Source organism: Mytilus californianus, unplaced genomic scaffold (genome assembly GCF_021869535.1).
Source record: "Mytilus californianus isolate M0D057914Y unplaced genomic scaffold, xbMytCali1.0.p SCAF_7, whole genome shotgun sequence".
NCBI lineage: Eukaryota > Metazoa > Mollusca > Bivalvia > Mytilida > Mytilidae > Mytilus > Mytilus californianus.
Genome location: NW_026262723.1, coordinates 109318593 through 109343076, shown reverse-complemented (window position 1 = coordinate 109343076; position 24484 = coordinate 109318593). Strand labels below are relative to the sequence as shown.

At 31.0% G+C, this 24484-nt stretch overlaps 2 protein-coding genes across 5 annotated transcripts in view; one reads left to right on the top strand and one right to left on the bottom strand.

The window, feature by feature from the left end:
• Positions 1–9238, bottom strand: part of LOC127710030 (cadherin-23-like) — a 181849-nt gene extending 172611 nt beyond the window's left edge. The window contains exons 1-6 of the mRNA XM_052215750.1: positions 9159–9238; positions 6681–6726; positions 4894–4923; positions 3673–3750; positions 2463–2596; positions 1959–2021 (exon numbers count right to left, since the gene is read on the bottom strand). Of these exons, the coding sequence (XP_052071710.1) occupies positions 1959–2021; positions 2463–2596; positions 3673–3750; positions 4894–4923; positions 6681–6714 (339 nt within the window). The 5' untranslated portion in view covers positions 6715–6726; positions 9159–9238. The remainder of the gene's footprint in view (positions 1–1958; positions 2022–2462; positions 2597–3672; positions 3751–4893; positions 4924–6680; positions 6727–9158) is intronic.
• Positions 9239–9600: 362 nt separating this feature from the next.
• Positions 9601–24484, top strand: part of LOC127709896 (protocadherin Fat 4-like) — a 51671-nt gene continuing 36787 nt past the window's right edge. For 2 of the 4 annotated variants that reach the window (XM_052215580.1, XM_052215576.1), the window contains exons 1-11: positions 9601–9698; positions 10279–10349; positions 11480–11545; positions 12763–12899; positions 13506–13562; positions 15583–15672; positions 15932–16042; positions 18348–18362; positions 21368–21502; positions 22573–22686; positions 23875–23950. In XM_052215580.1, coding sequence (XP_052071540.1) covers positions 10286–10349; positions 11480–11545; positions 12763–12899; positions 13506–13562; positions 15583–15672; positions 15932–16042; positions 18348–18362; positions 21368–21502; positions 22573–22686; positions 23875–23950 — 865 coding nt within the window. In that variant the 5' untranslated portion in view covers positions 9601–9698; positions 10279–10285. Of the gene's footprint in view, positions 9699–10278; positions 10350–11479; positions 11546–12762; positions 12900–13505; positions 13563–15582; positions 15673–15931; positions 16043–17619; positions 17635–18347; positions 18363–21367; positions 21503–22572; positions 22687–23874; positions 23951–24484 lie in introns of all 4 variants that reach the window. The other 2 variants (XM_052215578.1, XM_052215579.1) reach the window with 2 other exon arrangements.

Sequence of the window (24484 nt, the reverse complement as noted above, 5' to 3'; positions counted from 1 at the left end):
ATTGAACAGTTATATATTACATATATATTGATGTATTTGAGGGGCATTGGTCGAGTGGCCGAGTGGCATAAGTTAAGTTCAACTACTGTATCATAAGCCTGTCAACACTGAGGTTGTGAGTTAAAACCTCCACATGGCAGGTGTATTTGACCCAAATCTTAATACACTCGGACTGTTTTTTTTTCCTGACAAAGGTTTTGGTTTTCTCAGGGTACTCCGGATTCCTCCAATAAAAACTGGTCGCCAAGAAATAGAGGATAGTGCTGAAAGTAGCGTCTAACACCAAAAATCAATGAATGTCTTTGAGAGTACGTCATAAATTTCAGTGATGCTTTCTTGTTATGCAATGAAGGAAGTTACACCTTTCCATTAAAGGTCAAAAGATTATGATACTGTCAAGATGTGCGTTGCATGATATTTTTTGAAGTCTTGAAATATGTTAAGATTTTTTAGAGCTTATGTTTTAAGTTGATAAAGAAAACCTTGGCAGGCTTTGTAAATATTGTCTGAAGTGGTGTACATTTGTTTATATACTAGTGAATACTTCACCAGCATTGTTTAATGAATGAACCCGCAGGATGAAGATGGAATATATAATGGGCATGTCTGTCCTTGGTCATTATTGCATGATTTTTTATTGCTTATTATATTTCAATTTTAAAAGTTTTTATCTATTATACTTTTCCAAAAATAATAATATTTAGGGCAGATTATGTACTTGCTGATAATGTACATATATGATACTAGTGGAACAAATATTCAACCACATTTCCCACAAGACATGTCATAAAGCAAAGGACAATCAATCAATTAATATGATACATAACTGATGCTGGTCTTATTGAGGTTTAACCCATATCTCCTTACATATATGTCAGAACTTTAAATTTCTTACAAAGTACCCATATTAATGTTATCAGATTGGGTTTTATATGAACGGATGACAAATTATACATTTTTCTGTCAACTTTTTAACCCTCATCAAGGGTTTAGAAAACATTCATATGTGACTAACTTTACAGATTGAAAATCTGAATAATTGATGTTTACAAACAACATGAAGATAAGAGATTTTTAAAGACTTTTTGTCATAAAATTGCATTTTTATGTTACTATCTCTTTATAATCTTGATTGCAATGATTTTCAGGACATTAAAGTGCCACTCCATATTGTATGAAAAAACACAATAACATGCAAATACAAGAGTTGGACAATTATCAGTTATAATCATAACTTTTACAAATACAATGATTTACTGTCATTTGATATCAGCCCCAATAAAATTATAATTGTAAATCCAGTTTCATTCATAATTAATAATGAACATGCTACTTCTGGGTTCACAGTTCTTTTCTCAGAATTAACAAAAGCATAAATGATTCCTTGGGAATTTGAAACAGTACGTCATTAAAATCAATTCTATTTCAAATCATTACATTACCTTAATAGTTCTCTAAAGCTGTAACTTAAAAGGGAAAGAAATTTCATGTAGCTCATGCTATGCAAAACTTGATATATGTTCCCTTCCTGTCTGTACTGCTTGTATGAATTTGACTGTTTTAACTAATTTACCCTGACTTAGTTCTTAGAAAAATGACTGAGATATAATAAAGTAATTGAAATTCTGGTGCTATTTTCAGAAAAAAATTAAGATAAAAATTGATCAGAAGTTATTCTGAAATGTTCGTGATTTACGAGTTTTTTTTTCTGGAAAGATTTTTTTGTGAAATGAGTTGCTGGTTAAGTCTAAACTAATTATTTGTAAATTTATCTAAATTTTACTATGAATTGTTCTATTCAAACAGTTTAAACTGTACAGTGACCTATGACTTCTATGTCATTTGGTCTCTGGTGAAGAGTTGTCTCATTGGCAATTATACCACATCTTCTTATTTTTATAAGACTGTTATTTCTATATGAAATACAGGTCAAAATAAATCTATTTACAATCACTTACATTATTGTTTGTATAATATGCCGACCATTTTGCTTGTAAATCATTACCTCCCTGAGAGGTTTCCTGGAAAATAAAAACTTAACATGAATAAAACATAACAAAACACAATCTAGGTAAATATATAAACTTAGCATTGATATGATGCTGCAATTAAACCTATGGGAAAATATCATCTGAACTCTAAAAAGATTATACAAAGAGGAACACTGAAATATATAGCATGCAACTGAAGATAAGAAATATGTTTCAAAACCATTATTTGTTCTAATTTCATGTTGTTTAAGTGGCATAATTCATTAAATCTATGAAAACTTGTATATCAATTTCTTTATCACCAGTACTTAAATCAATCGAGCAGCCGCTTTAATCATTTTTGATTTGTGTGGATTCATTTATTTTCGTGGGTAACAATTTTTCGTTGACATGTAAAAAAATTGCATTATCATGTATAAACAAAGAATTATTTGAATCGGGAATAATTTTTAATTCTGTGTGATGATGTACCTCTCTGTCCAGTTCTCTACTGAGGGTGACAGTACCATCCAGTGTGACAGCTAAAGTTGTACTGATACCTCTAAACTGTACCACTGTATTAGGACTGCCTGGAACAAAAGCCTTCAGGCGACCTATGTATGTCCCTGAAATAATAAAGATAAATGATGAACTTCATCCTTATTTCATGTATTTATTGTAACCTGTTTCAAGTAAGGCATATCTGTAACACTGAAGAAACAAATATGGACATTAAAATTCATGACATACTTATGGTATCATTACCAATGCCACAACACAAAAAAAAATCATCCCCAAGGGTGACTGGGGAATAGAAATATGGATATTTTGGTTTTCTTCCGACCGGTAGTTAAACCTTTGCCAAAGTGGGGTGTCCGTTTGGCTGTGCAGGATGTACAAATATGCAGCAATGTCCAGTCAGAATGGGGACGTTAAATCTGATGCCTTGGGTTAAGAGAGTGCCATGCACTCTGCACGTTAAAAAACCCTTGCAACAACTCTTTGATGGATCCATAGGTGGCCTGTTGTAAAGCAAAATTTCTGTTCCTATCCAATATACCCTCATTTTCCAGTGGCAGTCCATATTTCCCAACCTTCATCCTGGACAGCCTATATTATAGGACCTACCTATTGCATTTATTGTTAATTTGTTTGCGTACTGAACATGCATGAAATATTTGCTACTATGTTAAGAAACCAAGAATCAATCAAAATAAATTAATTATTATAACACACCCACTAGTGTTTCTGCCATCATGTCGTGACTCAGAATAATTTTTATTTCATTAATATAATATACCTATTGATATTCCTTCAACATTGTCATCTGGTCATAGAATTATTATAAATTTTATACTGAAACAATATCTTCACTCATACACCATGTACACTATGACATATCTGACTATTGTAACATAACAACTGTTGTCCGTTTAACAATGCTCTGACAGTGACTGCATGAGAATTATCAATATCTGAATACTATGTTATATGTGATCTTCACAGGGAATATGAGCCCATATCCCCTGTGAAGCCCGAGTAACAATTATATTATACTGGAGTGTCCTGATTTCAACACTAATTACCATTTTTATCTTTGTTTCCTTTACAAGGGATATGGACTCATATCCCCTGTTTAGGTAACCAATCAAATTGCAGGATTAACATGGATATTTTAATCCAATATAATAATATTACATACCAACTGTTGTTCCCTCAACAATCCCCTGACTCAGACGGCTCCTTAAGTCACCATCATTGTTTGCATCAAACACAGGTGCTACAATAAAAAAATAATTAAGACCTGGTACTGGTTGTAGTATTTACTGAAACTTTGTTTTTGTTTGTTTGTCTGTTTTTTTGTTTTTTTTGTAGGAGTTGGGGACTGATGGAACGAAGTGGTCTGTGGTATTTTTGGCAATTCCACACTCTATTTTGAGATGAAGTCTACCTTAACTTTTAAACAAATCACGGCAAGATCAGTAAAGTTTTCTTCACCTCATGGGACATTATCCAACCAAGTTTGCCTAAATGCAAATGTTTTGTTTATGACATGCGGACAAAGTTACATTCAATCTTTATATTATTATAAGCTAAGTTACACTAATTCATAACTCAGTTAAATATTAACTTGCCCAATAGCCAATGGGCAAGTTTCATTTGGATCTGGCTGACCAGTCTTGAGTGCATGATATGTGCTAAAGGCAAACAAGAGAGAGCTTATTTGAACTATTTATCTATGAAATACATATACATGTACATATTTCAAGATGTCTTTATCATCAATTAGAACTAGTTACTACTTCTGCTATTTATAATATTCTCATGTATTTTTCATGGTGAGTGCCCTCAATTATTCTCCACTATAAAGCACAAAGCCAAGATAAGTTACCATGTAGATTTTATGGCTAACTACATAGAAAACTAAATATTGAGCTGTATAACCACATTCAAAAACAAGAGTTGAAAACAGGAGTTCAAAACAATAAGCAGTTCTGCTAAACAAGTGGCATCCTCTGTGGTCATGACTTTAATTCACCCCTGTATTTTAGTTCATTATCATCAGCGAAGCCAAGAGAAGCTACACTTTAGATAAAGTCCAGGCCTTGCGGTCATAAAACTTTCGAGCACGATTTTCGTACTCAGACTCAGAAATCAACCAATCAAAATCATGGATTTGGTGTTTCGAGCACAAATTTTGTACTCCGAGTACTGAGTAAAGTTTTATGACCAAGAGCCCAGTATGATATTCTGCTATATTCTGGTAATCAATTTTTACAAAAATTAAGGATTTTTGTCTGGTAGGTGTATAATGTATAATGAGACATTTATATAAAACTGCATAAAAAAATTATAGAAAACATTTGAAGGTTAAAGGCAACCAAAAATAATCCTAATACTATTTCTAATTTTACTGACTTACCATTTTGTCCAACAACAAAGGAAATAGTTCCTACAAATATATTGAAAAATATTTATGCTCATGGTATACATGGTATAATAATAAAAAATCCTAGATCCTCTTCAGACTTTTTTTTTAAATTGGAGTGAACGGGTGAATTTTATACTTTAAACTGCTTGTATGAATTTGACTGTTGATAACTTATGAAAACTTTTGGCAAAATAAAAGAAAATAGCCAGAAATTAAACTGATAAAAATAATTTTTGTTCTTTATAAAGTATTGTCAGCCAAAAATGAAAATCTAGGATTTTTTGTCGACCATGGCCTTATAAAATTATGTAAAATTAGTAATTCATTACAGGTTTATATAAATAAAATGATCAGTCCTAGTAGGTTTGGTGACCAGTAGTTGTTGAAATCTTTGACCTTTTGTAGTCAGCTGTATCATTTGCAATCATATCAAATATCTTCAGTTTATAATGAAAATGTACTTTATATCATGTATCCTATGAAAATAAACAATGATAACACAGAAACATCACTTACAAATTAATAATTTCAATCTTATCTCTCAGTTTTTCGTTTTTTTCCATGGCATTGTCAGTTTTTATTTATGAAGATTAAATCCCCGATTTGTATTTGTAAACAAGATGAGCATAATAAAATTTGATAGGTACCTCATCATATATATTTGGAGAAACTCAAGAGTCAACTACTGTGTGTTCATTATTATTCATTGGATACCAATTTTCGTGGATTTCATGGATACTATTAGGTTTATGCAGACTTTGGAAAAACCACAAAATCAAATATCCACAAAAATGCAAATCTTCCTTAATCAACAAAAATTGGTACCCACGATAATAAATGAATCCACAGTATGTAAATATCAAAGTTATAAGCCTTGGTGTGAAACCTACTTATTTTTAGTTTATACTTGTGTGAATGTCCTGTAAAAATTAAATAATTGTAAAATTGAGAATGGAAACAGGTAATTTGTCAATGGGTCTTCAACACAGTGAGAAAATCATGCACCAGGAGACAGGCTTCAGCTGGCCCCTAAACAAAAATGTGTACTAGTTCAGAGAAAATGGACATCACACTAAACTCCAAAACATATTTATAAATGAACCAAAATTAAAAAAACATATAAGACTAACAAAGGCCAGAGGTTCCTGACTTAGGACAGGCGCAAAAATGCGGCGGGTTAAAATTGTTTTGTGAGATCTCAACCCTACTCCTATACCTCTAGCTAATGTAGAATAAACAAACACACAGCACTACACACAGTAAAAGTCTGAGTCTGATGTTAGAATAGGTAACAGAAGAAACTAAGCAAACTGACAATGATCAACATAAATTAACAAAGGAAGTTACTAGCAGTTACTGACATGCAAGCACAATCCCTCTTGTTAGGGGTTCAGTATCATATCATCATAAAATATACGAGAACATAACCCATATCATGCCAACAACTGGTTTTAGAATAAATGTGTCTATTTCTTTGTGTAATTTGTATAACATTTATTTGTGTTTGTGACAAATATATATTGTTTCTTCATGTCTTTTACCATCTCAATAAGATTAATCTGATTTTCTCAGATGTATGTACAAATTGTAAAGTTATCCATAGCTTTGGCTATACTTTTTGTCTTTTTTGGTTTATAAGCTTTTCATTTTATAATAAGTTTTGGGTTTTCAAGTTTTTTGGCCTCTAGCATCACTGAAGAGACATTTATTGTCAAAATGTGCACCTCGTGCATAAAAAAATAGTACTGTTAATGTTATTAACTTAATCATTGACTCACCTGTTAAAGCCATTACAACGACTAGACTATACATCTTCAGTCTTTCCTAAAAACACAAAAAATATCTTATCCTTCATTTGCAAATGTGCTATTAATAAGTTCAATATAGTGCTAAGCACATCTGAACTGTTGGTATTTCTCTGAAGATGAAGGTTAACAACCAGGCAACTAAAATCACAGTCTGCCCAATAAAGTACAGTGTTATGGGATTAATTGGTTAAGGGTGAAGATTTACCACTTTGACATTTTTTAAGAGGTTTGCAAAACTTGTTTCCATTGTAGTAAATATAACTAAACTAATCAAAATAAACAGTAGAACATAGAAATTTTAAAAAGTATCCTCAGTCAGCATTTACAACTGTCAAAAAATGTCAATTTTGTAAAAACTGGACCCAATAATGACACATATAGAAAAAGAACTGAACTTCAAAAAAATATGTATTGTCTGAAAATACCAAGAATGAGATGACATTACAAATCCATGAAGATATTAACATTTACTTACAGGTCACCTTACAGCCTTCAACAATGAGCAAAAGCCAATAATGTAGAGTAGACTATAAAAGGTCCCATGATGACAACATTTGAAATAATTCCAACAGGTTGGGGAAGATCCTCATAAACAGTCATTATCCTAATTTATGAGTACTAAACCCAAAGAAAGGACCAATTTACAGTAATAAAAAATAGAATTTTGCATTTCATTTTAAAGGTGCACACATTCAGGTAAATGGCAACATTTTCCATTTTAAAACCATTGTTCACATGAGTACTGAATAAAAGTTAATGGCCTCCAATAAATTTTATATTGGGAAGGACAACATTTTAATAAACCAGATGACATTTCAATCATAAATGGAGATAATACAAGGGGGATAATACCTGGTTATGAAAGTCTTCCTTATCCAAGAGAAACTCAAGAGGTGGTTTCATTGGTTACTCCGGTAAATTAGGATTTTACGGAATCAGATCCGTTCGCCCTAATTACATGTTCGCCCTGGGTTCATTTGCCCATAGAGTCTGATTGCCCTAAATTTTTTTATGGTATCAAGATTATACCTATAAATTTTGAAAAGAAAAAATTGATATGGGATGTACATATTTTTGGTACAATCATTTCTTTGTACCCCTCACCCATTTTCTCAACATTTTGGCTGATGACACTGACCGGATTGGTTATAAAATTTGAAAATTTCATTATAAGTATTGTCTCTGGTAAAAACAATGCATATACAAATTGTAAGACAAGAAAGGGAATATATTTTTGCAGCTTGGCTCCTATGGTCTCGTGTTTTTAAAAATTTGTTAAAATGCAAGTTAATTATTGAATCACTTCATCAATTCATAAACAATTGTTTATATATAATATAATAACTTTACACACCTATTATAAGCAGCATATCATTATTGAAGCAAGAAATATAAATGTATCAATAAAGATAAAAACATACAGATAACTTGGTCTTGAGTTGTTAACTATTAAATAAATGTACTTTGTATTCCTTCAGTTCAAATCAAAGAAAATAATTGTCTTGCAATACAACATAAATATTCAACATTTGCAACACACTATAACACACATTCTACAATTATACAATAAGGATTTAAGGACGAACGAACCCAGGGCGAACAGGTAAATGGGGGAACTGACCCAGGCGAAAAGGTATTAGGGCCAACAGGTACTAGGGCGAAGGTGAATCAGGGCCAATGGACACAGATTTGTAAATAAACATTATGATATAGTAAACAAATTACTTGTCATATAAAAAATATTGAGTCACTTTGGACTTTAGTCCTATTTATCTATCTTTGTTTTTCTGCACTCAGTCACAACTTTGACTAGTACGTGCCGTTATACATGGGATGATGGGTGGCTTATTATGTACAATTAAAAAGAAATGAATTTGTAATATTATGTTACATTGGTGAATAAAAAAATGAAATATATAACAGTGATGTATTTAATTTTTTTTGGTGGACTGTTATCCTTTGTATATTTCTCGGTAAAACTATGTATCCTCTTGTTATGCAGTGTTTAAAATATATGTGAAAGAGCAGATACAGAATCTGCTCTTTGAAGTTTGAAGCTGTTTAACTGTTGTACAAAGGATTGCTGATGTTTGTAGTAGATTCCATTGTACTATTGTGTGTGGATAAAATGAGAATTTAATTATAAGAATCTTTATTGGTTTGAATTTGTTTATAGTGGCACTAGTCTTGTTTGTATTGGTCTCATTTGTAGTGCAGGCCCACTCCATTTAATATGATAAAAAGTTGGACCTCGTTTGAACAACATTTTGCTGTGAAGTCCAAACTTAAACTAAAAATTCAGAAAGGAGATAATTTTTTTTCTTCTAAACACAATTTCAATTAATTTGATCCAAAGTGTGAATTTTTACGGTAAACATAACGTGATTTATAGAATGATAAATGTTGCTTTCAAGCAATTGTTATATGAACCTACAGTTATTTGTTTACCTTTTAATTGTCAAACGATATCAGCACCTTCATTACACCCAATGCCTGTATTTATGCATACATGTGTATTCAAAAGAAAACAAAAACCGGTTTTGAAAGTTTAAAAATAGGACAACTTGGGAACCACCCATTTTTCCCGCGCTTTTTTCAGCAATCGTAATTTTACTACTTTTATTTCAGTAAACGAAAATATAGATTTTTATATCCATGATACGATTGTCGATTTGTTTAAGGTAAAACAATTTAATTGATTATTCTAAAGATAAAAATTATCTATTTAAAAATTGATATAGATGTGCAATAAAGTCGTATTTTACACAGATTGTCAATGATTGCTTTGTATAAAAATTGGTAATTAAAAAAATGGAAACTATTTCACGGTTTCTTGATTTTGTCCAGCCTTTAGAGCCGGTAACTCCTCCCTTTCCAAACCGGTCTCTCTATTTATAGTCATCTTTCATTCAATTATAACACAACTATTCACCTGAAAACAATATGAACTGTGTGGAGTAGGGCGTTCAGTATACAAACAAGCACAGGGTAAGATCGTACATGTGCAACAAACATTCTTCTACATATTGTAAATTTCCTTATTTTGAAAAGATGCAGAGTTTGAACGAACATTTTTATTTCAGAGTATAAATATGATATTTCTCCCTCCCATATTGCAATCACTTGTATTTGAATGGACATGACTGGTAAGGAAAACATTATGTCAGTTGAGATAAAAATTGAAGTTATTCTAAAAAGAAAATGAAAATAAACCTAGAGAGAACACAAAAATAGATTAGAAAAATACTCTGTCATTACCAAGCTCACATATGAAAGTATTCATGTTACATATATATGATACAACTTGCATGTCTACCAATTACAGGTTGAGCAATATTTTATTTCTTATAGGACTATACAGAGAAAACCTGACAAATAAACTATATTAACATACAGGTACATGTAATGGTTTCATTCGCATGCACACACCACATGTTCGTATACAGATAAAACCATTATGCAGGTCAAGTAGAAAAATTCTTCACAACCACGCCATTTGAGTCTTTGTTACATTTTTGCATAAATTTTGTGACCAAGAGTTAGCAACAGTATTTTCTTTCCTCTGCAGGTACACTATGGAACACCCGATACAACAAGCCATAGTTACTGTCGCTTTTCTTCTGACAATTCTTCACTCAGGTTAGTTGTTAATTATAAAAAAAGTATAAAATATGATTCTTTTTGGTTCATATTCTGATTATTCATGCAGTCAGTGACCATAATAGTTTGTGAATAAACTTTTTACTTCATTTTCATTATAAATTAAAATCGCTAGAATTTTTTAATAATTTGCCAAAATGTAGTTTATATCTTGCTTATTTTTTTATAGATATGATAAAAAGTATTGGTCACAGAGTTGGGTTTTTTCACACTACAGGTTGTGCAAAATTGTCAAATTTTGTATAGATTATGCATGGAAAACCCAATTTTGTGTGATAAAAAAAAAACTTAACAATAGAATTTTTAGATAAAATATGAGAAGATAGCTCTTATTATATGCTTCCAGATAAGAAAAAGAAAATTGGGGTCACAGGACTCGTTTTCTTGCTACATAATGAAATAAATAAATTCATAACATTCTTTTATAAAAGTACTTACTTTATCTGAGTGATCTCCCCTTATATGGCAAAGTTCAAAAAATATTGAACCAAACAAAAAATATTCTGTTTTTTTTCAAATACAGCCTTAAAATATGATAAAAGACATCTTTTTCTGTTTTTACATGAAAAGTCATACACATGAATTTCATTCTACTCTGGAAATTTGCACATTTCATTAAAGAAGTAGACCAATTGTTTTCTACTATTTTACAATCTAAGATGGAGGAAGACCCTGAAGGTACCTTGACCGACCGTGCAAGGGCTGTATAGCCAGTCAAGGTAGTTAAAAACTTCCATTCGTTGAGGTACCTTGAGGTTAAAAGATATACAAAAAAAAATTTCAGAATAAGGACACGACCGAAGAATAATACCTTTGTTTTTGCTAACATTCTATAAAAAGTATGGTAGGTAGGTAGGCAAATGATTTTATTTTAAGTTTTTGACTGCATTTAATAGGGGAAATATTCTGACTTTGATAGTGCTCGTCGAAAAATAATAAAAAAATCTTACGGGTCAGCACTAAAAATTAAGGTAGGTAGGGTTAGCAGAAACACAATTACTTTTTTATTAAGCATCCATAAACAACATCATACATCCAATTCTAATAGGTTCAAATAATGTTCAGTATTTTAATAACTAAGTTGATATATTATATATTTATATTGACAGTGTATGGAGAGTTTCAGTTCACAAAGTTCATGCAAGATTATAATTTGTTTGAAAATACTCCTGAAGGTGAGTCTTAGTTTAATAATGCACTTTCAATTTACAATATATATGTGAAAGGCTTCAAAGAAAAACCAACATGGTTAGAAAATACAAATAATAACACCATTACAAACACAATTCCATTTTAATATTCTTGTCATGGTTAGAAAATACATAAAATAATACCATTACAAACCAAATCCCAATTTAATATTCTTGTACGTGTCTATAAATAAAACAAATCTATTTTTTTTTTTTTTAAATTAACCTGTGATAATATAAACATCACAAAAAATATGTCAATTTTTGTGACGTTGATCCATTCATGTGATGCAGAGTTTATATTTCGTTTTTGGTGTCCTGGTGTGCTGTCGTAAATTCATGGAAGGTGTCTGTTGTTATTCTGCGGTTTACATCTTGTAATGTACTAATAACTATTATTTTATTTATTTATGTATTTCTCTGTGCTGAGTGTTCTTATGTTTGTTTGTACTGTATTCCGGTCACATAGTGTTGTCATTTTAGTGGTATTTTTAATATTGCCATATAAGCGGGAGGTTTGGCTAGCCATAAAACCAGGTTCAACCCACCATTTTTTCTTAAAATGTCCTGTACCAAGTCAGGAATATGGCAGTTGTTATCAGACAGTCCGTTTCTATGTATGTTGGCGTTTGCTTTTGTTGTGGTTCAGTGTTTCTGTTGTTCCGTTGTTTTCCTCTTATAGTTGATGTGTTTCCCTCGGTTTTAGTTTCTTACCCGGATTTGCTTTGGCTTAATAGAATTATGACTATTAAACAGCGTTATACTATTTTTTATTTGTTCTTTCACAAGACCATTCAAATTCCAATTTAATGCCCTTTGTAATTTTTTTGCTTTAAAACCAATGAAATGTACTATTTTTCTTGAGACTATTAGTGGGTGAGAGCATCTTCCAGCCAGGAGCCAGTGCTTTAGTAGTGTAGATAATGAAATATGATTCAGAAGTTGATAAATTATGTAAATACACTAAAACTAAAGTTGCAACTTTCTCAGGCTAAGATGACTGTATATGGTTTTGTTTTTTTTTTCTGAGGAAGGATGTTTTGGTTTTCATTATTCTGACCAAACGTCTTATATTTTTTTGTTTTTGAAGTTTTTGTCTGCGACATACATCATAATTTTTTATGTAACAGATTTTATGAAATAAAGTTTACGAACTTAGTGTGTTTTTAGATAAGAAAATATAAGAATATTTTTGTTCGAAGGTCCTCTGAACTACACATTACAGACTACAGGAGCCACTGGTCAGGTGTTGTATAACAGTAAAGTTGATGTTCGTGATGTTTTCCAAGTAAATGCACAAACGGGAGCTGTTAGTCTGATCAGAGTGATTGATCGAGAGGTTAGTATGTTAGATGATTAGTCTGATCAGAGTGATTGATCGAGAGGTTAGTATGTTAGATGATTAGTCTGATCAGAGTTATTGATTCAGAGGTAAGTATGTTAGTCTGATCAGAGTGATTGATTCAGAGGTTTGTATGTTAGATGTTTTTCTAGAAGCATTTGTAATAAAAGAAAGGGTTATGTACACTCTCAACATGAATTTTATCAAATATATACTCTTAAGATGTTTGTGAGTGTATATTAGAAAAAACTGAAGTTATCATATTTATACTAACTTTCTCTGTTTTCAATTGTTCACTGTGCTGTGTTCATTTGTTCAGTAAATTAAGAATGCCTATATCAATCAGGGGATTTCCAACTATTCCAAGAATAACAAAACCATCTTGTTTCTGCTTAATTATATTTCCAATACATTTTAACCTCACTTCAGGAGACGTATGTCAGCTATTTTTAGTTACAGGAAAGTTCCTGTAGATATCAAATGCAAGACTCCAATTGTCCATGGTGATTGCCATGAAAAATTAAAATCCTTATTGACTACATTTTTGGTGGGTAGCATTGTTTTGATATATTGCATTATGTTATATTTCTCTTCTGTTTGTAGGATGAACCACAGATAGCTGTAGAATTCATTGCCTTTGATGTAGGCACAAATGTGGAGGTAATTACATTCACAAACTATTTCCCTTGTAGCCAATTATTCAGTCACAAATGTGGAGGTTATTACATAAATAGTTCACAAATTTTCTCCCTTGTAGCCAATTATTCAGTCACAAATGTGGAGGTTATTACATAAATAGTTCACAAATTTTCTCCCTTGTAGCCAATTATTCAGTCACAAACGTGGAGGTTATCACATAAATAGTTCACAAATTATCTCCCCTGTAGCCAATTATTCAGTCACAAATGTGGAGGTAATTGCATAAATAGTTCACAAATTATCTCACCTGTAGCCAATTATTCAGTCACAAATGTGGAGGTAATTGCATAAATAGTTCACAAACTATTTCCATTGTAGCCAATTATTCAGTCACAAATGTGGAGGTTATTACATAAAAAGTTCACAAATTATCTCCCTTGTAGCCAATTATTCAGTCACAAATGTGGAGGTTATTACATAAATAGTTCACAAATTATCTCCCTTGAAGCCAATTATTCAGTCACAAATGTGGAGGTTATTACATAAATAGTTCACAAATTATCTCCCCTGTAGCCAATTATTCAGTCACAAATGTGGAGGTAATTGCATAAATAGTTCTCAAATTATCTCCCTTGTAGCCAATTATTCAGTCACAAATGTAACCCTAATAATTCAGTCGTTATATTCCACTGCTCTACGATGGCTACATTAATGCCTGAAAGCCTAGTCAATAAAAAATCGTCAATCATTCGGAATTAGCTCTGGATTTATCTATCTCGATAACATTAAGATATTAGCTGATTGGCTCTCTCACAGAGAGCACCAATCAAAATCCTGGATTCGTGACGCGTTTTTATCATATAAAGAGTTCAGGCCCTTGTGAGTGGGAGAGTCGATCACGGGGAGGGACTGAATTATTCGGGTTATCACAAATGTGGAGGTAATTACATAAATAGTTCACTAATTATCTCCCTTGTAGCCAATTATTCAGTCACAAATGTGGAGGTAATTGCATAGATAGTTCACAAATTATCTCCCTTGTAGCCAATTATTCATTCACAAATGAGGAGATAATTAAATAAATAGTTCACAAATTATCTCCTTTGTAACCAATTATTCAGTCACAATTGTGGAGGTAATCACATAAAAAGTTCACAAATTATCTCCCTTGTAGCCAAATATTTAGTCACCAATGTGGAGGTAATTACAAAAAAAGTTCACAAATTATCTCCCTTGTAGCCTAATATTTTGTCACAAATGGTGAGGTTATTACATTAATAGTCACAAATTATCTCCCTTGGAGCTAATTATTCAGTCACAAATATGGAGGTAATTACATAAATAGTTCACAAATTATCTCCCTTATAGCCAAATAAAGTAACCCAATGATGGTAAAACCCTAAAGACATTTAAAACAGGTCTTCAACAATTGTAAGATGTCTATACAATTTGTGAGTCGAAAGAATTTATTATTTAAAATGTAGCAGATACAATAAAAGATCTGTTTTACATCCGTCCTTCAGTCCATCCATCCCATTAAGTTTTGGTCAAATTTTCTTAAAGAACTAAACATCTGAGCTTTCTGAAAAGTGGTAACAAGCTTCATGATGAGTATTCTTTACTGTGTAATGCATATTTATCAGCTTATCAGCTTCATGATAACTAATTTACTAATGTATTCTTTCACATAATGACCATATATGAAATTTTCTTTGCATTTTTATCAGTGACTGCAAATTAAGGCTTTTAGAAATTTGGAATCAACCTGCATTTAAGCATGCTATTACCTTGAGATGCATTATTGCATCCATCCCTGTTAACTAGATAATTATAGCATGGGTATTATAAGTGACCAACAGCTCAAAGTTCATGTTGTTTTTGATAGTTTCAGTACAATAAATCTTGTTTAGCCAGCACCTCTTTGAGTGAAAATATTTGTATGATCATATACATGTATATACGGTAGCTACTATTTCTTCCATGAGTATCATATATATATATAATTGATTTAAATTGAAAATGACATTTTTTGTTTCTTCAGATCAGGCGACCAATTACAATACAGATTAGAGATGTTAATGATGAAAAACCACAATTTTCAAGCCAAACCATGAAAACATCTTTACCTGAGGTAATCATTGGGTTTCTTTTTGCCATCTCAAATGCCTAGTATATGAATTTTTTTTCCATTTGAATGACATATATTGATCACTTTTGTACTGCCCAGTCAATGTTGGGCAAACAAGTTTACCCTACTTAGGTTATTGATAACAAGACCATACAATTTTTGGTTATCAGACAAATTGTTGCTCATTATAATTTATAGATCATTTTCAAGTGTTAGACAGATGCTTTCATATAACAATAATGTACTCCACGTTTTTTTATAGAACTCAGCAGTTGGGACAACAGTATATGCTAATCTGCAGGTTACAGATGTAGATTTTACTAACTCTAAACTAGTTGTCACCTGTGACCCATCAGTCACCTCAGCACCCCAGGTAAGTCGCAACTTATAGAAATTATTTCTCACCTAGATGCTATTTAAAACTTTTTTTGGCACATTCTTATCATAGGTAAATTGTCCATTGTATATTCTGATGGTTATCCTTTGGTTATAGTGTATTTAATACCTAACAATAAGAGAATATGCATAATATTTGGTATAGTGAAAAAAGGGAGATAACTCTCCATAATCACCAAGACTACATTAAATACCCACATTCTCCATTCTTGATTTGACAGTCAAGCAAAAGAGTAATAGTATAAAAATAGAGAGATTGTGTATTCCTTGGAGAGTTTTCATAATAAATCTGGATACAGAGTTTCATTTTTTTATGCTAAAAATGAACAATTTATTTCATGATGAAAACTGAAAGAATAGTTAAGTTTTAATTGGTTGATTATTATTGAAATGTGGACATCATCTGAAGTTTACGAATGTCACTTTTTTGTAATCAAATTTATTCATTAAGGTTTATTCATATTTTATCTTAACCATGATTTTTTTCTCTAAAATTCTGCTGATCATATGTTTTTATAATAAATGGTTGTGTCTAGGATACCAGAGTAAGTTGCATGATAAAGAGACCAGTCATCAGCTGAACAAGTATATTGAATGATTAGCTGTCTATATTATTCTTTAAATTACACATACTGGAGAAAAAGTATTTTAGAGTCCTTATAATGTATTATTATACTTTACTATAACAACATGCATGTTATTTGAATTATAAATGCAAATTTTAAGATATATCCATGGTTTAGGTATTTCAGACTGCATGTTGTTTTTTTAAATACATCAGTTTGGTTATATTTATGACTATATATCCATATTTTATTTGAATATATTTTATACATATATACAAAATAGCTATGGTTAATGTTGTGCCATATAGTAAGCTGTCACCTGATATTATAAATAATACACTGGATATATCCCTGGACAAATAAGAGTGGTTAGGTGCAAGTTATTTTTTGGCTCACCTGTTCATAAGGATAAGTTTCTGAATCTAAAAACTAAGTTTATCGTTCTGTGCCGTTATGGCTTGAAATTTTTTTTTTCTTAAACTATATTGAGTGATGGAAAGGAATTTAGTCATGATTGCTTAAGGATGTTTAGTTTCAGAATTTGATGATTTAAAAATTACTAAAAATAGAACATTGAATGAAAAATGTGTAAAACATAGTAGTTTCTGTGGCTTTTCAAGTAAATAGATTTCAGCCCTTTTTTCAGATATTTAAGCTGATACTTGATATATGTTAAAATAAAGAGTAATAATGCCATTTCAGAAATCTGCAAGTAAAACTATTCAATAATATGCATAAATGACAGCTGACAATTAATATAATGTTCTACTCTGAAACTAAAGTTTTTACTCTATTTTTGTAAAAAAAAATCTCATTTCACCACTCTTTTAACTCGTGTCTTTTTTACCTCAAATTATTTACAAGTATACACACTTCCAAATACAGACTGCATGTAAACCAATCATATTTCAGTACCTTCAACTGTTTGAATTCTTTACTAGTATACTTGGTGACATGAAACGTTATTATTTTAATGTATCATGTTTAGGGCGTAGAAGCTGTGGTAAGATTGTGTATCCTTTAGTGTTGATTTCAAGACTTCCATTTGGACCCCTTACCTGTGTATTTTGCTTATTTTGCCAGGGAGGTTCAAATGGAAGTCTTTCTTTGATATGTTTGTATGATATTGAAGCACTGAGAAAATGTATTATCTTGTTTCCATGGAGATTGGCGTGACTTTGTGTTGTACAACAGATAAACCATCTTTTGTTCCTATTCAAATGAAAATATGGAAGTTAAAAACAGTTTACCCCTTTTTCTTTTCCAAATAAAACATAGAATGGATAACAGGAACAACAAATTCTAATTTTTTTCTTGGAGATTCAAAAACTTTTAAGAACAGTGGACCTTACTTACTGTTCTTTTTTGACAGTTTTATTTTCTTTTGTCCTTCCACATTTGTAAGACTTAATATAATTACACATGGCCTCTTAAAACATTTTACATATGATTGCATATGATTGAAATTAAATCACAGCTTTTTAAAGATTTCTTGTGTCAATAGACATATTATAACTGATATCATTGGCTGCTTATTTACAGGGGACTAGGTTCTGGGGAAATAAAGCAGTAAAAGAAAAGAAATTTATTTTTATCTTGATGATTTTTCTCAACAAACAAATTGTTTTTTGTTGTATGACAAATGCATTGCACATTGGTGATATGTATGTAAGTGTGTGGTACGTTCATATACAATGTTGTTTTTTTGGTGTTTAGATTGATGAATCAGTGGTAAGTTGAAGCAGTAAACTGTTTTATTTTAATCCAATAATAAAACAAACACTAAATTTTTTTTTAGATATGATTTTGTTTTTTAGAAAATGAAAGGATATGGAGTTGTTGTTTGTTTGGGATCTGGTTTTTGACATACATACTACCAGCTGTCATTTTATTCATATTATTACTAGAAATAGATTTGATTAATATAGAATCTTCAATTGCATAGATTATGATGTGATATAATACTTCTCCGCAATGTGCAGTTAACTTTATGTTTAGCCAACAACATTTTGTCCCTGAAGTGAACATGGTGTTCCCATGTTCTAGCATTGTCAGCTTTGTCAACATTGAAGTTCAGTCTGTTGTTTAAGTTCTTTCAGACATCATTAACTTTGTCAAACCTTCATTTAAAATTGTGAAACTTGAACAGAAGTTTTTATGATTAAAAGACAGTACGTATCAATAGCAAAATTTTAAAAACATTTATTTTCATTTTTCCGTATTTTACTGATGAATGGTCTTAGTTTTTGGCAGTTTACATTTATATTCAGTCTTGAGTTAAAGTTTTTTAGACATCATTTATTTTGTTAAACATACATTAAATGTTAATGGAAATTGGAGATAAGCTTCAACAATAAGCAAGATCAAGAAATAGCATGTTAAGATTAAATTATTATTTTTTTTTAATTTCCATACTTTACTAATAAATGGACTGATTTTTTGGCAGTCAACATAAAACTGTTACACTTACAGCAGCAATTGCAGACAAGACAAAGGGTTCTACAGAACCTGTTTCATTTTTTTATGCCCTCGCTGTGGCGGAGGAGGCATTTAGTGTTACCCTTGTCTGTACGTACATACATCCGTACATCCCAAAATTAGTTTCTGTTCTCTATCTGTAGTTTGCCTCAACCAAATGTTATGAAACTTGTACATAATGCTTAATACCACAAAACACAAATCAAGTTAGAATAAAGGTTGTGTCACTTTTACCGTTCTGTGTCCAATGGACAAATTCTCCATTTTTCTTGAAATTTATTAGTCAAAGCACAAGTATTGCAAATTTTACTGTTGAGAGTGGAAAAATATTGTATCACATTTTATACTGTGTTGAAATTGTTTTTTTCTTATAATTTTTAGATGATTATGTTGGCAAACTTTAACATTCTTATTCAACTATTGTTAAAAAATTATATTCTGTCTGTTAGACATCACAAGTAATATGGTCAAACTGTTTTGGCTATGTAACAATGTCAAAATAATGAAAACAGCAAGAACATTTTAGGTTATTAATGAATTTTGACAAAAGAACTTACAAAAATCAAACCGTGCATTGATATAATCAAGTCTGGGAAAGTATAAGTATTCTGTTCAGAAAATGTTGTTAAATGCTCAGGGAAAATTAGTTAAATTGTGAATAGAAAACATTTTTAGTGATGTTACTAGTAAAAGTTGTAACAAAATTGAGGTGAGCTCTTTTTTTTTTAAAAGAATGATTCAGCTCTATAATGACATTAATGATTAAAAAACCTAACAACTAAGTATTAAAAAGATCAAAGTATATATGAGTGTCATGGGGATGAATAACTAACAATTTCTACTTAATTATTGTAGATAATAAACATTGGATCTTAATAAGTATTAGATTTAATAAACATTGGATCTTATAAAGGATTAGATTTAATAAACATTGGATCTTAATGAGGATTAGGTTTAATAAACATTGGATCTTATAAAGGATTAGATTTAATAAACATTGGATCTTAATGAGGATTAGGTTTAATAAACTTTGGATCTTAATAAGGATTAGATTTAATAAACATTGGATCTTAATAAGGATTAGATTATGTTCAGGTTAATATGTTATGTTGGATTGACTTTGTGATACGCAATGCTTAAGTTAATTGTTTTTTTATATTTCTTAATTGTCATCATAAGATTTGGCAGATTGTTTTGAACAATGAGCCTATTGATACCGGTAGTTTTGATTGGCTGATCTTTAGGGAATTTTAATGAAAAACCAGAAATATGGTTGTTTATTGGTTAACTGGAAGATAAAAATATAATTAAATGAGAATTCACTTAATTTACAACTTAGAAACTTGTCTGAAAGCAAGTTCTCACTGAAAAATATTATTAAACAGTATAGACAAGAAATTTAAGAGAGAAATAAGACAAGAAACACACTGTATTATTGTCAGAGGATTGCCCATTATTTTATGTAAATAACATGATAGATTTGGTTAGTCTGATGAGCTTTTCTGGGTTTACCCTCATCAGAAACTCTAAAAACTTTTAAGCCAAGGATGTAGAAATACTCAGATACATGTGGCTATATATTACCAAGAAAGGACCTAAAGAGAATAGCCAGGTTGAATTCCACCTTAGGTTAACTTTGCCTGCAGGAGTTGGAATTTCTCAGATTAAGATGTCTATAATTCTGATTCCAAGTCTCACAGAAATCTTGGAAAATTGAGTTATTGATCAAATTGCTAATAAATAGTTACTGTTCAACACATCAGTCCGTTAAAAATTACGACAGGTTGCATGGAATCTATGGGTGTAGCATAATTTAGCTTGATATTAATTACTTATGGAACATGCTCATAAATCTAATGTATTCAATAATATTTTGAATATTAATTTTGAACTATTCATTTTTTTTATAAATTTGGAAAATCAATGATATCAGTATGACTGGTACATTGATTAGAGTTTAGATCTAATTATCTGTATTCAGTATATCCTGAAATCAGATAATTATTATAGCAATGCTGGTTGTTTATCATAAAAAGATATATTTATTTTTTTTTATTTACAATAACATTAAAAGACATCTCAATACTCAACTGCTGTGAAAATACATACCTGTATTATCTTATTGCTGTAACAGATACATACAAATTCAGTATCCGTTCAGAAAAGTTTCTCATTAAAAAACTAATGTAAAAAATAATGAAGCTAAGAAGGAAAGAGAGAGAAACCTGTATCAAAACCGAATATTTGTTTATTTACAGTATAAAGATTCCTGCAACAAGTTTAAACTGAATATAGATTCAGATTCTAACAAGAACTGGATTGGTCATGTGACACTTGCTGAGCCTGTGGATTATGAAGTTCAGGCTTTTTATCAGATACCTTTGGCTGCATTTGTAAGTATTTGTATTGAAACTAAAATTATCTAACCTTCAGGCTTATGATCAGAAATACTTTTCTCTTTCTAGACTAAGGTTATGAATTTGGACTGCAACAAATAGGGATCAACTAAATAGATAACAATTTTAGAAATTATGAAAAGTTATGTAATAGACCAATTGCTATCAAATTTTGTAGAAAGGGTACATTTGTGATCTCCCTTATAAATTATGGTTGAATACCCATCTCTCTTCAAATGTGGTATTCAACATAACCGTCATAAAAATATCACTTAAAGGACCAATAGCTGTGAAAACTTATTTAAATAATACGTTTATGATTTATTGTTGATGACACTAACTGCCTTCAAACATAATCTTAATCCTTACATACAAAAAAAAATCATTTGAAGGCCAATGGCTTCCTAACTATGATAGAATCATTCGACCCCTTCATTACCACAAGTAGAAAAATTGACAAAGAATTCTGAAAATAATTACGAGGATAAACGGTGAAAACTTAAGTTAAATGATAGTTAATATCCTATTTAAGAAACTTGCATTGATTGTTCCATATGCCTTCAAACATATGGCTACTATCATTACTAAAAAATAGAAAATTTGACCAAAAAAAATTTTAAATCTGAAGAAATTACAAGAAAGACCAAATGCTTCCAAAGTTATCTTTGAGGGAACCTTTATTATCTTCTTCCAAAATTACCTTTATTGACTCCCAACAACATTCAAACTTGACTGCCACTGTTCAGAATATAAAGTTTGAACAAAACAAATTAATTAAATTTAAAAAAAAAAAACCATTACTGTCTTACTTTGGACAAACAAGACAGCCAACACATCTATAGGTAAATCTTAAGTCTGATAACTTTTGTAAAACTATGACAATGTCTGAAGTATATCACCTTTTTTCGTAATGAAACATAAGTTTCGATTATTTTAATAAGTCTGCAGAGGGGATAGCATTTTCATAAAGTTGAAACAGCCTAAATGATCTCTGTGTGGTTTCCTGTCCACAAGTTGGGAGGCATTCCTTTTCATAAATTTCATAAACTATTTTATTGATTTATCAGGATGGAATACAGACTCAAATTGGAAGTATAGAAGTATCATTGATAAATGTCCAGGACACACCTCCTTACTTTACCAGAGCAGTATCTACAACAGTTACAGAGGGTATACCTGCAGTAAGTCTCTTTTGTATCATACTCCTTAAACATACGGGGTACACCTCCTTTCTTCACAAGAGCAGTATTTACAACAGTTACAGAGGGTATACCTGCAGTAAGTCTCTTTTGTATCATACTCCTTAAACATACGAAAAACACACCTTCTTAATTCACCAAAGATGTATCTACCTCTGCAACAAAGGGCATACCTGGATATTGATTATGTCCCTTTAAATTATTGTAGAACCACATCCATGTAATATATAGGACACACCTTACTACATTAACACAGGGTAATGCAGCAATTTGTACGGAAACCAATCTTTAACCTTATTCATAAAGGTCAAATTAGAAAACCTCATCATATGTCAATTGATTTGCAATAGATTTACTTATGTCAGTCTTTGGTGTAGTTTGATGAGGTAATATTGGAAAAACAACAAAACATCATTTTAACATAGTATCAAAACCCAGTGAATCATGTGCAATGAAATTATCAACCATTCTGATATGATGTTCTTCAAACGCTTTGAGTACACACCCATTGTAAAATTTGAATATATTCATATGTGAGCTGATTGGCAACCTCCATAATTTGTTTGGGCTGTTCCAATCCTACTCCCACGTTGTATACTTTTTATGAATGATTTACCACACGTCAGATGATGTAAATGACGTCATTGAACGCTGACGTAATAATGTAAGGATTTTACGGTAAAATGCACGATTGGGAAACTGAGAGTCCTCAAACAATGAAACATGAACAGACGATGGTACGAATTTGTATAATGTCCATATCTTCTCAAATGATAGTAAGAGAGTCAATTAAATTCATCCAAATCTGTCTTAGTATGTTATTGTCATATCGTTTAAGAATGTCGGAAACAGCAAACATTTTTTGAGCGCTTCAATCCAAAAGGGTTGCTGTCTTTGTCCTATTAGAATAGAAATAATTCATGGGGCTTGAATTTATATTGATTTTACCACGGGTTGGCCCTTTACGCTGATATTTTACCCTACACTGTCACTTGTGGTAAAATATTTAGCATAAAGGGGCAACCAGTGGTAAAATTACGATAAATTCAAGCCCCCATGAATTATTTCTAAAATTGAATAAGTTACAAATTGACGAACAGAAATAAAAAATTACTAAAAAAGGTTTTGACATTGTGTCACCAATATGGAAGTGAATTATTTACATTTTAGGGTAGTTTCTTGGAGTATGTTGAAGCAGTTGACGGAGATAGAGAGAATGCGAGAGAGATTAGATATGAGCTAGCTTGTAAGTCGTGTTATACATATAATATGTCGAATACTTATCTACATATAAAAGCTTATTTAGAAATATTTTCAAAAACATACATTTATAACATTAGGAATAGGCAAACAGGAAAATGAGGGATAACTGTAAGTTGTAAGACTTACCTTATGATAAACACCTTTCAACCTTCAATTCAATTTTATCTAGTATACAATTCAATCTAAGCTAATTGAGATTATTTTAACAAATATATTTGTAGTGGAGTTGACATTTGTCTGCACAATTTTTGTTTTAGCAAGTAACTTTACAGATATAGAAAGTAAGTGATTAGAGGTTACACCTAGTACAAAAGGTGTGATTACACATGGTTCAAAAGGTGTGATTACACAGGGTACAAAATGTGTGATTACACAGTACAATAGGGGTGTTTACAGAGGGTACACTAGCTGTGATTTCACATAGTACAATAAATGTGTTTACACATATTACAATAAGTGTGTTTACACATGGTACAAAAGGTGTGATTACACAGGATACAAAAGGTGTGATAACACA